The sequence below is a fragment of the Pan troglodytes genome, chromosome 6 (assembly GCF_028858775.2).
Source record: "Pan troglodytes isolate AG18354 chromosome 6, NHGRI_mPanTro3-v2.0_pri, whole genome shotgun sequence".
In the NCBI taxonomy this organism is placed as follows: Eukaryota; Metazoa; Chordata; class Mammalia; order Primates; family Hominidae; genus Pan; species Pan troglodytes.
The window spans coordinates 92,753,935-92,768,684 of NC_072404.2; the positions used below are offsets into that span (position 1 = coordinate 92,753,935).

Here is a 14,750-nt window from a genome sequence, read left to right on the forward strand (position 1 = left end):
GCATTTAGAAATATTTAATAATCATATATTTTTCTTTTTTTTTAACTTTTATTTTAGGTTCAGAGGTACATGTCCAGGTTTGTTATATAGGTAAACTCATGTTATTGTACAGATTATTTTGTTACCCAGGCACTAAGCCTAGTTCCCAATAGTTCTTTTTTCTGATCCTCTCCCTCCTCCCACCCTCTGACTTCAAGCAGGCCCCTACATCTGTTATTCCCCTCTTTATGTCCATGTGAGTAACCATATATTTTTTGTTACAGAAATAGAATCTTCCTCAGAAATTGGAAAGGCTAAATTATTTCAAACATGCAGCACAAGATATACAGAGAAACTGGATAAATTCTGGAAAAGTGAAGTATAGTTACTATCAAGACTTTGGGGATGGTAAAAATGTTTAACATCATACATATTCAAATTATTTTCTCTGTTTTTGAAATTTGTTTTTTGTAATATAAGTTAAATTTTGAAGGGAAACAATCTATTATTCATACAAAGAGAAGAAATCTCTTCGTTGTGTTGAAACTTCTAACTAAGGATCACAACTGTACAAAATAGCTTTACTGCTATTGAGTCTATGATAATATGATCAGTGATGGTTCTGATTGGCTCACTGACTATAGAATTTTAGTGGTTCAACAAAAAAACCTATTCAGATGTTATCACTGTTAATTATCAATGGCAAAAAGACACTCTCTGTTTGCTGTAATCTACGTGAATTTGTATTTTTAATGGATTTGACAAAATAAACTGGGAAAACAAGAAATATGTGTTATAATATGTCAATTTTTAAACTACTGACTAAAAAATTAAATACTCAACAGTAGCTTAAGTTACTCATTGGAAAACCTTTAAATGTGTTGATTCATGCTTGTTAGTAACTGCTCCCTCATTTTACATATTTTCCTCCAGAACTACAGCAATTGCAATGATTACCTTGATAAAAATTTTCCACTTTAGAGTATAAATACAGGAGTTTAGTAATCAGATTCCACAAAGAGGACATTTATAATGGTGTGGTTTTTAAAATCAGACCATATTTCCTAATTTGGCATGGATTTTTCACTTGAGTGTACTTTCATGATATATAATTGGAAACATTTTGGACTAGCTTGGAAGCAGTTCCTATAACCAGTCACTTCCTCCAAATCTCCTTTAAGACCATGTGGTTTCAGGAAGCATTTCCAGCAAAGCCACAGGAGTAGGGTTGCTCCATTTAAAATTGTAATTTCAATCAATAGAGTGAAATAAAATATACTTTATGTCTTACTGGAAGTAATAATTTTAAGCTAGTGAGAGAGAGTGATTGAAATGGTAAAGCCTTAACACTTGTTAATGGAGGTAAGGTTTGTTTTCACTTTGGGTTTTTGCTCTACAAAAATGGTTTCTATTTGACTTGCAAGTAATTGTGGAATCAGCGTGGTGATGGGATTTCACCAGCTGCTTGTAAAAGTATAGATGTTGACTTGTGTGACAAGTTAAATCTTTGCTCTCCATAGCTCACATAGCACATACAATGATCCAAAGTTTTTCCAACCTAGCTGCACACAGGATGAATGATACAAAATCAGCATCTCATCATCACCCTCACTATCATCATCAGTTTTAGCCATGTGTGCTAAAAGCACAAAAGACTGCATGCCTAGCTAAGAAGAATCTTAATAGTATAGTTCAGAGACAAGTGATAGAACCTTTGTACTCTAGCAATACTTTTGTATTGGCATTTCTTTCCTAAGGGGCCAGCAAGGATGTTAAATGAGGTGCTAAGTATTCTGAGGAGATAGAGAAAAAAACTTCTTATAGATTTCCTACAATGAGAAGTAAGGAGACAGTTTGGCCTAGGGAAATTAGAGGCTGATTTAAATATTAGAACATAAAAACTTGGTGACATTGTCCTGCTTGGAAATTATATGTGGTGCTAACTCCTCTGAAGAGGCTGAGAGGAATACGATGTTCATGCTACCGAATGTTTCTGTGTTCACCAGTACTTTTAAAAATAAAATTTCAATTGGTGTTACTTAGCCAAAATATCAATAATAGTACGTATTTTATAATACTGCTGTCCATTATATATTATATTCTTTTTATTAAATAACAAGGATAAAACTTGAGATTTGAAAGGATATTTCTTTACTACATATACTTTTCACCAAGCATACTTTCAGGTATAGTATTCCTTAATTGTTTATCTGCAAAGTCTTGTAAAACACATGAAACAATGAACAGAATATTACCAAAAGTACACTTAAAAATAAGAATTATTTGTTATATAACTAAACTTACAGAACCAGGCCGTGGATAAGGGACTTTTCCTTCATAGACTGACCAGTGGTATTCAGGTCCTTCCTTATGTGCATATGGTCCGTTGAAGGCTGCCCGAATGCTAGACATGTGATAGACACATATAGCATGCCCTCGAAAAATATTACTGAAAAATACAAAAAAGATAATTATTCTTCTGGAACTAACTGCAGGTCATCTAGCCAAATACCCCAGCCTACAAAGATAAGAGTCAAGTCTTTTGGGTAAAGTGGTTGCAATTTCTTTAAGCAAAGAATATTCTAGGTATGTTAATTATTGCAATATTTCCAATTTTGAAACTCTGAAACTTACCATTTTCTTAACTGCCTACTTAATACACTTGAAGATGACATTGTTACAATGACAAAAATAATGTCACTTCAGTTATTTTTAAACCTTGTGTTTTTATATTTTTTTATTAAGGGAGATCTGGCCTTCATATTAACAAAGGCTTATTCCCAAGTTGAATTACTCATTTAGATATTATCTCCTTTTATGTTGTTCTATTTTCAAAGTAGACAGTGTCCTCTTACTCACTATGCTGTTAATATTGCTACAAATTCTATTAAGATGTATTAAGTTTCTTAATGTATATGACTTAAAGAACAATTTAAAGTCTTATGAAAATTTAGGCTTTTTTCCATTTTTTAGCGGGGGTTCATGTAGACTTTAATATGCTTGTATATTCCTTCCTCCAGTCACAAAAAAGTGTCTTTAAAATTACTTTAACCATATAAAACTTAGATCCCTCATCTCCAGAACTAGCGGAAAGCAAAAAAATTTTCTCGATTAAAATTTCTACTTGACAGTATAAAGGCAGTAGTTGACTAACTGTGGCAAGTTTTATTGAAGATATTTGTAATCAGATTCTACAAAAGGACATTTTAAAAGATTTTTTTAAACATTCTTGCCATATTCCTTAATTTAGCATGAACTGAATGAATTATAACATTATCAGAATCTCTGTATTGTAAGAATCCAAATAATTAATGTTTGTGAAAGTGTTTTGCAAAATTCAAAGTTCTATATAAATAAAGTTTCCTACATCCTGAGACACCTGTAAAACAGCAGTTATGTTACTGTCCTACACCCCCAATTTACACATTTTATAACACACCTTGAAGCAATTGGAAATGCCTGGGATACAGGGAACACTTGAGATAGTCTCCTAACTAAAGTGGTAGCACGCCTTTGATCACCATTCTACAAATATCAATCCTTATGTCAGGTAACAGCTGGGAAGCTTTTGTTCTCAGATTTATATAAATTGAACAGTCAAAATAGAAATTATAGAAGAAAATAATGTCTTATGTTTGATTTCTCAGAAAGATCCATTATGCTATCATTTAGGAAAATAGCTTATAATCTGATCATATTAACCCATAGAAAAACTAAACCGATTATTCCATAGCTTTAATTTATCATATAAATTCACTGAATTATCATGCAACATATGAATTATTCACAGCATAAGGGAGGAGATGAAGTTAAAACGTTAAGTACTCTCCATGCGCTGTGATAACTACCAATCTACATTAACTATTTTTCTTTGCATCAAGGAATAATTGATAGACAAATTGTTTCCATGTTTCTCTGTTGAAGAAAAGGTCTCTTTGCAACAGCAGGATTCTTGTCTAAAGAGATGTATTATTTTCTCTAAGTGAGCATTAGAAACTACCTACTGAAAAATAACAAACTAAAGCTGTGTGGAAAGACCCCACATAAGCACAGTATACATAATTATATGACAGTTTATGGCTTATATGATGTAAAAGAGGAATTCAGTAATATTATTCTAGCCCTGTCAAGAGAATTGAGGTATATTCTTCTTTATTTTTTATCCTAATCATTTTACCTGCACTATGCCTTACCTGGAAAGATACTCAGGAAATTGTCTATATAACCTTTTAACAAAAACTGATTCTAATATTTTTATTTGTGTGTCAAAATATATGAAATAATATTTTATCCATTTTTACAGCACTTTACTATGGGTTAAGAAAATACAGAAACATAAAGGGGAAAACAATAGATTATACATCTTAAACTTGAGCAGCAAATTTAAAAGATAGAGAGCAAATGATGAACGTGTTCACTATGAATCAACGTAAGAGCAGGAAAATCAGAATGAAAGAGTGAGAAGAGTGTTCTATGATTATGAAATCGAGAAATTTTTCTTGGATATGGCAATTGGTAAGTATTGGAGAACTGATTTAAATCAGTGTTGGAGGAGAAAGTTTTTTCAAGCAAGGTAAGTGAATAAATAAAAATATAGTAATGGGAACTAGCAAAGTAGACAGACTGGCATCTGTCAAGGCATTATCTTGTCAAAATCAGACCATTAGTGAACTCACAGGGAAAATGTCCAAAGGCAAGTGAGTAACAGTTGAGATAGAACCTTGAAAGCCTGGCTTGGAAAATTCTATGTGATGAATAAAGGAATTATCCTAGACTTTACAACATATAATAACACATTGTAAGGACTGATATCTTACAAACTGTATGTGAAAAAAAAATCACTGTGTTCTAGATTACAGAGTGAAGATATTAGAATACTAAGCACAGGAGGATTCTGGGTACTATAAACAGAAACAAGATTTGGATTTAGATGGAGCTTCTGAAAATGAAAGTACATTTGCAAACGTTGGAAAATAAAGATCAATTGGTGATTATAAAGTGTAGAAAATGAGAACAGCAACTGGGTCAATAGTCTTTCAACTTATATACACCATGAAGGGAGAGTCCGGTGAGGCATCTCTTGTTTTATATTGTTTTTATTGACTGTATAAATTTCTCACCTGGTAGTGTTAAAGAGTCCAAATATCACTGGATTCTTATGATCTCTGGTAGGTAGCAAAAAAACGTCCTCTGAAAAATTAAAGGCCATTCCATCGCTTAGTATTTTTAGCTCTCTTTGCATGCAAAGAAAATTTATTCACATAAATTTGTTTAGAACTCATTATAGATTTTGAGATGTGTATTTTCATATACAATCATACAACCATGACCAAGTCATAACAGAGCTAATCATTCAGCTATTCTGGGTGGCCTTGAGCTGAACAATAGGAAGGAACCAGACACTGACTCTAAGCTAACAAGATGAGCCTCTTTTTGTTCTTGCAATCCCTTTTCCCCCAGCATGCGTGCCTGGCCAAAATGAAAAGAACAGTAACTTGCTCTATGTTAGATAGAGGTCAAATACACAGAAAACAAGTTTCTATGTGTCCTAGGGATAAAGTTATAAAGAAGCATATACATAAAAGAGCAAATTTAATTCACCTAAAAACATTTACCTAATTCATCAAAATATGTGTCAATTCCATTCATTCCTGGTACTGAGCAAACGAGTCTCGCTTTTAGGAAAGTGCTCCACTTATTCACCAGTATTCTCTGCCCTCCTACATCATTCTGTGAAAACCAAAAAGGAGGTAAATAGTTACCTAAAGAATTTCGACCAACCACAGATTTCATATTATTAAACATGCAGTTGCCAAGAGTTATGACTTTTTTATTTAACTAGGAAAATTTGGCATAATTCTCAAGTAATGTCGTAGGTGCAACTCCCCATAATTTGGATTTTTATTTTTTTTTAGGTTTCTTCATTCGGCCTTGTCAGTGCACTTTCACCCTGATACAGTAAATATATTTTGCAGATATTAAACAATATTAATACTGCAAACTCTCCTAAATAGAATAGTGGAGAGATACAGTAATCATGATTATTACTTTGTTCATAAATAATTTGCCTCTCTCAGGAATATAGAAACACCCATTTCTTTTCTTCCTTTAACAAAGGAAGAAAGCTTTTCAAGAAAGTTTGAAATACACACACAACACCCATACTATATATGTATATAAATATATACATACACCACACACACAATATATATATGCACACATATTTATATGTAAATTTATTTTCGAACATCTTCTTAAATGCCAAGGTAACTTTACATTTGTAATTTTATTTGATTCTCTCAATATATGTTGCTACTCCTATTGGTTTTAAATGTTCCCAAACAACCTCTCTAAATATTCAGTAAGTTACAGATGGCTTTTTTTAAAATAACTTTAACCAACCGAATTGTTCAAACATAGCTATGTATATTATTTGTACTGTGTACTAAAGGAATAAAAAAGGTTTTGATCAAATTCATTAAGAAAAATAAAGTTCAAATTTCTGCATGGGAAGAAGGACAGTCTAATCATACACAATTTCTTCTTGGTATAGCTTCAAAAATGGGGAAAATCATACAAAATACAAGGTCCTTTTAAGATACACCTTTCACTAGATATGAAATGTAGAGGTTGGTATAGTAAATATCAATTGTAGGCAGTCTAAAGAATACTAGAAAATATTTAAAAGTAGAAATTTACTATAAACTTAATAAAGGCCTGACCATAAATTGTGAGATAAGCAAGCATAATGAGAGAGAAAGCCTCACCACACAGAGTCGCCCGACCCTGGTGTAAATTGCGTGAGCATTGTTTTCTGCCTCCAGTGCCTTCTCAGTAAAAAAGAAATATACTTTGTTGTCATCTCTGTCTTCATTGTCAGGAATCATGTATGAACCTACAAATTTTGGTTCTATAGGAGCAAAAAATAGGAGAAAAAGTGAAATAGATATTACAACAAAATGCTAACAAGTTATTCCAATAAATTGTATATCATCTGAATCCTTAAGTTTAACTTTCACCATTTCATAAAGAAATATTTTTCTTGAATTTTTTTACCAAACATTAAAAACTATGTTGATATCTCCACTTTATTTGCATATTAACAGCCCTTTTAGAAATATTACAAGAATATTTAATTGGAAAATAAAAGAATCCAGAAGAGAAGAAGAATTTCAAACAACATGCAATGCGAACTTAAAATGCATTCAGGAAAGAACAGATTGGGAGCACAATGAAGAAAAATCTCTATAAATTTCCTCCCATTGTAGGTAAAAACGAAATGTAAGTATAAGTAACATATTAAAGTAAATAAATCTATCATAATTTATTTTTAATTCATAAATGATCTACCAGTATAGCGCATAGATCATTTTAGTTTCAAAGTAGAAAATTTATTTTACGTTTTTGGGATTGTAGTCCAAGAGATTTGAATAAATGTTCTTTGATATGGTATGTAAAATATATGAATGGTATCATCAATGACTATGCATTTTAAAGCTTAATAAAAATGTGGAAAGTAATTAAAATGCTCACCATAAAACAATATTCTAGCACCTCCATATACCAGTGTGCCAAAATATAAAACTTACTTCTTACAAAGAACTCTGTATCAATGAATGTCTAGTGACTTTCCTAGAGTTTTGTCTCTAAAATCTAATGCAATCCTATTAAAACAAGCAAAGCAGGGCAATCAATTCATCAAAAATTATATCAATTGATAAAAGTAGACAAAACAGCTTATTGGATGATGGACTTTTCACTTTTCATACATTTGTTTTGTTTTCTTTATTCAAATACTGATTTCTAAGCATTGCTCGGAAGGTATACTGATTTTATAATTAAGCCAATCAATTTTGATAGAAAATGATGTACATATATTATATACAATATTTTAATTCAAGAATGTTGCTAGTAAAACATTCTGAAATTTGTAAAGGAATTGTATTTATATTCTTATTATTATCAAAATGGCAACATTTTCCGTAAGTTTTAGAGTTGATTTCAATCCTAATTCACATACTCTTTTCCTCATCCTTACCTTTCAACAGACGCTCATCGTCATGCTCAGTGCGGATATGGGCCAGTCGCCCCATGCTGCGGAAGATCGCAGCGTCTCTGCTCCAGTAGTCACTGTAGAGTCCAGCAAACAATTCACTACCTACATGGGAGCATCAGTAAAAAAGAAGTCAGTATTTGTTAATATGTTAACAAATTAAACACATCCAAATTTAATATGTGTATCTATAATATGTACTTTATGACATTAATACTATTGCTGTTAGGAGCATGGATGGTATAGTAAGACTCCCAGGGTTTGAGTCCAGAGTCTGTCACTTACTAGGTGTGAACTTGGGCAAGTTGCTAAGTTCCCTGTGCCTCAGTTTCCTCATTTAGAAATTAGAAAAGTAATTGCATTCAGTAAGATAGTTAAGAGCAAAGCACTTGGAAGATCAGCTGGTAAACAGTAAGACCTATATGAGTTTTTGGTAAATACCTTGGCTTCATTTATTTTCCTAGACTTCTTTTAACCTCCCTATCATCAGGGCTTTATCATTATTATTGTTATTGTGATGATTACAGGTTTTATATGTCAGTCAGCTAATTCAAATCCTTCTTGTAACAAGATACTGCTATCATGAATATGATTTTAGTGTGGGAACAACAAAGTCTAACAAAGATGATATAATCCAATCAGTTGTCATTCAATTTGTAAATTTGTGGCTCAGTCAGATAGGAAGGATATAAAAAGCGCTCAAAATTTAATCAGACAGTCAACAAAATGATTGAAGGAAGTTAGTTGCAACATGTGGTGGCAGTCACAGTCTTAAAATCAGACTGAGAAATTACATAATGTATTCAGGGTCTCAGGAAATAACCATGTGTCTTTTGAGTAAGAAAAAAGACATTAAAATAACTTAAGGGAGAGTATAACTTGAACTCCAGGAAGATCAATAGCTCTGAAGCATAGGGACTTAGAATCCTTTCCCAAAACTCACAAGAGGTAATCAGTGTGCCCATCAGTTTTACCAGAAGGATGTCCTGGCCATACCCGGCTCAGTTGTCCTGTCTGGAGCAAAAATCTCTGGCCAAGAAACAAATGATAACAGCAGATTGCTGGAAACAGCAACCTCAAAGCAAAGTGGTAAAATTGTTTTCTTAATGAGTGGCATATAACATTGGTCTAGTTCTAAAACAGATATGATTATTATATTACATAGTACTAATGCTTTTTTGTTAAGTTTGCAATGTGTATGCATACACATGATATTTAAAATGCTTTAAAGGTTAAGAGATTTCAAAATTAATTGTATTTCCAACTTAATATATCTAATTATGTAATTAACTTTATAATTAGGATTATTAAAGCTGCAGGTATAAGAATTTGACCAAATATATAAACAGAATTTAAAAGATATTGAATACTTTATTTATAAATTTTATTTATTAGAACTTTAAAAATTGTTTAAGTATTTATGAAGGACTTTTTTCCCAAGGTAAGGTCTTTAAAGCTTCGGAAAACTTCAGAAGTGTAAGCATTTTTGTATGATTTAACATTTGAGAAAACGATCGATTAAATTATCTATAAGATAAATTAAAAGGAAGTTTATTTTCAACTTGCATTAACTATTAATATTTTAAAGGTAAAGATGATTGCTTTTGTTATACCAAATTTAGAATAATATGATATAAATTAAACTCAAAGATTAAAAAAATAAGCTTTAGAAGTACTACTATAATAGTCTTTTTCATTTTAAAAAGATAAATAATTCTAATTAGTTTTTCTCTGTTCACAAAATCCTCTACGGATGCCTAAAACACTCTATGAGATGCAAATAAATACAATCTATGGTTTCCAAAAAAGAATTCATTTTAAAATTATATATTCTAAATGAGAGAGGAAAAAGTAAATGTGTCAGAGTGTTAACAATTGGTGAATCAAGGTAAATGGTATACAGGTGTTAATTTTACTTTTACTTCAAATTTCTTTGTATTTGAAAATTTTCAAGATCACAGAGTTTTTAAAAAGATATATTTGTTGAGTTCTTCTAGTATATTCAACTTACGCTAAGTGAGAGGTATGATGTAAGGAAAATAACAAAAACTAAATGACGATTTAAATCTGGACTTAACAATATATAATTTGGTAGAGAAAAGTTATGTTAGAACTCTTAAGCATATCATGTTATTTGATAATAGAAAGGGAAAAGATTAACATAGTTTTTTATCAAAGTCATTTAATTAGTGCTGTCTTCCCCAGAAATTTTATGTCTATGTTTGAAGAAGTAGTATTTTGAGACCAAATGCATAAATGCATTCAGTGGTTAGGAATATGACCTGTTACCTGGAATTCAGTCTGCATTATTTGAACATGGATAAAAGAGAGTCATTAAAAGGACTTTGGAATCATCAACTCTATGGCATAAACAACCAAGTTGACACTTAAAAAAATTGACTATTAACACATGAGTGAGGATTTCTCTGAAATATTTTTGTTTTTAATTATTATAGTTGAGTTATGTTTACCACACCAAATATAAAGGCCAGCTTGTTAAATGGTTGTAAATATAATTTATTTCACTACTGTGGGCTGGTCTGAATCTTTAATGTATAATGGGAATGAAGATTAGATTTCTTTAAAATCATGAGTTTTCTATTCTTTAAATTTTTAATATTTGATTTTATATCGTAAAGTATTTTAGACTTTGATAATTGAAAATATTGTTATGGGAAAATAATATTTATATTAGTACACTTCGATTTTAATGGATTTATCCTAATTTGGAACATTGTTTCAAAATTATCGTTTTAACCAATGCTATAAAATTAACAAACAAGTATTCCTTGGAGCCACTAGGTGGCAGCCCTATGATGCTAGATAATACCATATCCAGAGACAATTCTCTGCACAAGAGAAAAAATAATGTATTCTCAATGTTACCCAGTTTCCCATTTTGCACTCAGGACAGAGAAAATTGTGAGCAATTCCCATAACACAATATGAACTGTATGACTTGAATTTCAAAGACACTATATGGGTGCTAAAAACTGTAAGCAATGTAAATAGAAACAAATGTGTTTCTGTTGGAAATGTTAGGTTTTCCTCAGAAGGGAGAGATATTCCTTTCATATCTTCATATCAATGCAAATTTTAAAAAATTCATAGTAATTGATAATAATTATGTTTGGCAAAATACTTTCCTAAGAAAATTAGAAAAGAAAGACAACACGTTAGTGAAAAATAAATAATAATATTAATAAAACCTTAGGTAAAATAATACCTAATAGTAATTAAATAAGCAAAAATACTGGGCATTATTAAAATTTTTAATACAATTTGTAGGAAATACATAGTCTCTAATTAAATTTATTATAACTATTTGGTATCAGAAAAGTTGTGAATCAATACATTGATCTTTTACAGAATGCAAAAATAACATCTAGATAAATCATATTTTCATGGATTAAAATAGGAAAACATTTTATAAAAAGATTAAAATACCTTTTAGGGCTTCAGTTATAACAGAAGAACTATCTAAGGATTTAGTTTTCTATGTCTATGGAGATGGGCGAGTTTAACAACTTCTCACACTCAACAATAGTCTCTATATAGAGAAGAAAGAATAGTAGAAATAGTTCTGCAGTGGAAATCTGGCAAGCCAAGTCTCTAGCTCAAAATCTGCTATTTGACCACCACAAACTGTTCAAAATCTCAAGGTCTCAGTTATCTGTAGAATCAAAGAGACTGCCATGTAATTCTCAGAAACTGCCAAGCTTTTATGTTCTCTCTGCTCTTTGGCCTAGAATTCCACACCTCTCTTCTCACCTCACCTTCCTTTTGCCTGGTTATTGTCCGCTTTTTCCATGACACCTTGTCTGGCCAAACTTTTTTAGTGTAGTGGTTCCTAGTGCCACTGTAGCTCTGGTACCTATTTCTATCCTACTGCTCATCCAACTATATTTTTATTGACTCCTTGTGTGTTTGAAATGATGCCTCATTAATGTCTGAAATACAAAAAATGCTCAATAAATATCTGTTGAATCAAAGAATGGCTTAATGAGTTCATAATTAAATATATCAGAAGTTCCTTTCAGGGTTTAAAAAAGTTTATGAAAGGCTGTGAAGTGTCAACAATCAGGGCCAGGTGCAGTGATTCTCGCCTGTAATCCCAGCACTTTGTGCAGCCCAGGCCGGAGGATCGCTTGAGTTCAGATGTTCAAGATCAGCCTGGGCAACATAAAGAGACCCCCATCTCTACAAATAATAATAATAATGATAAATAATAAAGTAGCTGGGCATGGGGGCCTACACCTGTGGTCCCAGCTACTCAGGAGGCTGAGGTGGGAGAATCTCTTGAGCCAGGCAGGTAGAGGCTGCAGTGAACTATGATTGTGCTACTGCACTCCAGCCGAGCCAGACCCTGCCTAAAAAAAGATTAAAAAAAAAAAAAAAAACATGCAGGATAAGATCTTAACTTTTAAAAACTGTTTCAGAGAGAAAATATCAAACGAAAGAAAAGGCTATTGGGAATTTACGTGGATAACAAATTTGAATTTTTGTTCCTTGAGGGCCTTACGTTATTAATTTTAATAGATTAAAACGGGAACTCTATTTTTTTCAAAAATTGGTCCCCAAGAATTTCAGCCCAAAGGACATTATATTGTGATTAAAAGACTGCCTCAACACTAAATTGCTTATGTGAAAGAAAATAAGACAATCATTTGACTCTTTGAAATAGATAAAAACACATTCTTTATATTAATTCTAAAATGTGTAACTAAAGTACTTTTCTATATAACTCCTTTTTTTTACAATGTAAACTCTAGTTGAAGTTTTAATTAAATCCATTGCATTGCCTTAATATTTTATGGAACGTATCAAGAGTTTTGTTCATAGACTATATATTATCTGAGTTTTTATTTACCATGTTGGATTTTAATTGTATAACAAGAAAAATTCACAGTAGTGTTTCATGACCTTCTTATCTTGTTAAGTTTTACTCAAGCATTGCTTCTGTTTATGTTATAAATGCATGTTATGCAAATCTAAATAATGTGAAACATATTTGCCTCATGGAACAGCATATGGCTAAAGACTGATTTAGCTGCCTCACTTTATAACTGAATTTTATAATTTTGTTAGAACATTATTCTATTGTGGATGGACTGTTTTGCAGAATCACTATGACATGCATAGCTACAAAGAGAAACAAAATGCACTTGGGAGGATGAGGATGGATGAAAATGACTCACATATTTCAACATCCCGGTTCACACTCACATTCTGCTTAGGATGCTGAAAGAAACCAGGAAGAATGTGAGATTCTGAATGTGTGATTTTATTGGGCATTTAGCTGTTGTTTGGGCTTTCGGTTTGTTTTGGTTTGGGAAGATGATTAGCACTAGCTCTCAGTGTTCAGAAGGTGGTTTTGAGGCATGAAGGAACAATAAAAACATCTTTTGAATCTGTTTATTTGTGTGTGCCAGCACCCATGGCTGTACTCTTGAGTTTTCTTGGTGGCAAACCAATGATATTGATACCATGAGGGTTAAACCAGATTCTCAAAGGAGAGAATATAAGTGGGGAATTGAAGAGTGGGGCTTTTTTCTTCGTCCTTTACCTCTTTTCGTTGTGACAGAACCATAAGTAAAGTATTCAAATAGCTCCTTAGAGACTAGCAGTCATGGCCAGAAGCTACAATAAGCATGTGGATAATGGGCATTCTGCCAAGTGAGAGAGAGAGCGAGCAGCAGCCTTGGATAAGAAATTATAGATATTCTTTAGGGACAGGAAAATGGTAAGGGAATAACCTGAAGTCTATGTTTCTTTATAGTTGAGGTGAATTCAAAACACGAGGCAGCACATTTGCTTATTATGTTTGTAGAACTTATCATTATAAAGACAAATATTCTAACTTCATTTATAATTTTTTCATTTATTTTTCTAATAAATGACCTTACTTTGTGCCAGTTTATTCCCTGAATGCAAATATAGTTAATTAAAAATAGACAATTATTTAAAATGTTTTAATATTATTAACAACTTGAAACAATAACTTAAATTTTCTCTGCATGCATTCTAACTCCCATTCATTCAATTGACATTGACTTTTAATTTACAAAATTCATAATAAGGATATATATTCACAAAGGTATTATTATGGATAAAAGCTCAGTCAGGAAGAGGATTTCAGTGGCTGTAAACTTTGTAGTTTTATTTGCTGAAAAAAGTAATAGAAAAAAAAGTGTAGGAAAAATTCATGGACTATAAAGTGTCTTATTAGTGATTATTTGTTAAAATAAAATTCATGGACTATAAAATGTCTTATTAGTGATTATGTGTTAAAATAAAATTTAGTGTGCATTTACTTTGAAAAGCATCCCTAAAAATACTCCAACAACAAAGTTAATCCTTTCAAAGCAAAGTTTCAAAAGGTACATGTCAAATCAGGGTGTTTTTTCCCCCAAACTCTAGCTACATGTGTCTTATCATACCTTAGGCATTTCAGTAATGGTAGGATTCAATTATACCTGGAATTGGTAGTACAACTATGGGTCAGAATAAAATTTAAAAATAAAAATGGCAATAGAATTAAAAGGAGAAACTATGGGGGACTGTAACGTTACTGAAGATATTATCAACTTAATTAGAATATTGCAATAGTATGTCAAATATAACTGATAAAAAGAGCCAGCAAAAATATTTGCTTCTTGGCCAAAATGACACATGACATAAAGAACACTATTTCCTGGATTTTTATTTGGCCACTTAC

General features: G+C 31.7%; 1 protein-coding gene across 2 annotated transcripts in view; it reads right to left on the minus strand.

Annotated features, from left to right (window-relative positions):
- SEMA3E (semaphorin 3E) overlaps positions 1-14,750 on the minus strand; it is a 283,057-nt gene that overhangs the window by 36,257 nt on the left and 232,050 nt on the right. For both annotated transcript variants that reach the window (XM_527803.9, XM_054687610.2), the window contains exons 6-10: positions 8,018-8,137; positions 6,747-6,889; positions 5,595-5,709; positions 5,100-5,169; positions 2,284-2,428 (exon numbers count right to left, since the gene is read on the minus strand). In XM_527803.9, coding sequence (XP_527803.7) covers positions 2,284-2,428; positions 5,100-5,169; positions 5,595-5,709; positions 6,747-6,889; positions 8,018-8,137 — 593 coding nt within the window. The remainder of the gene's footprint in view (positions 1-2,283; positions 2,429-5,099; positions 5,170-5,594; positions 5,710-6,746; positions 6,890-8,017; positions 8,138-14,750) is intronic.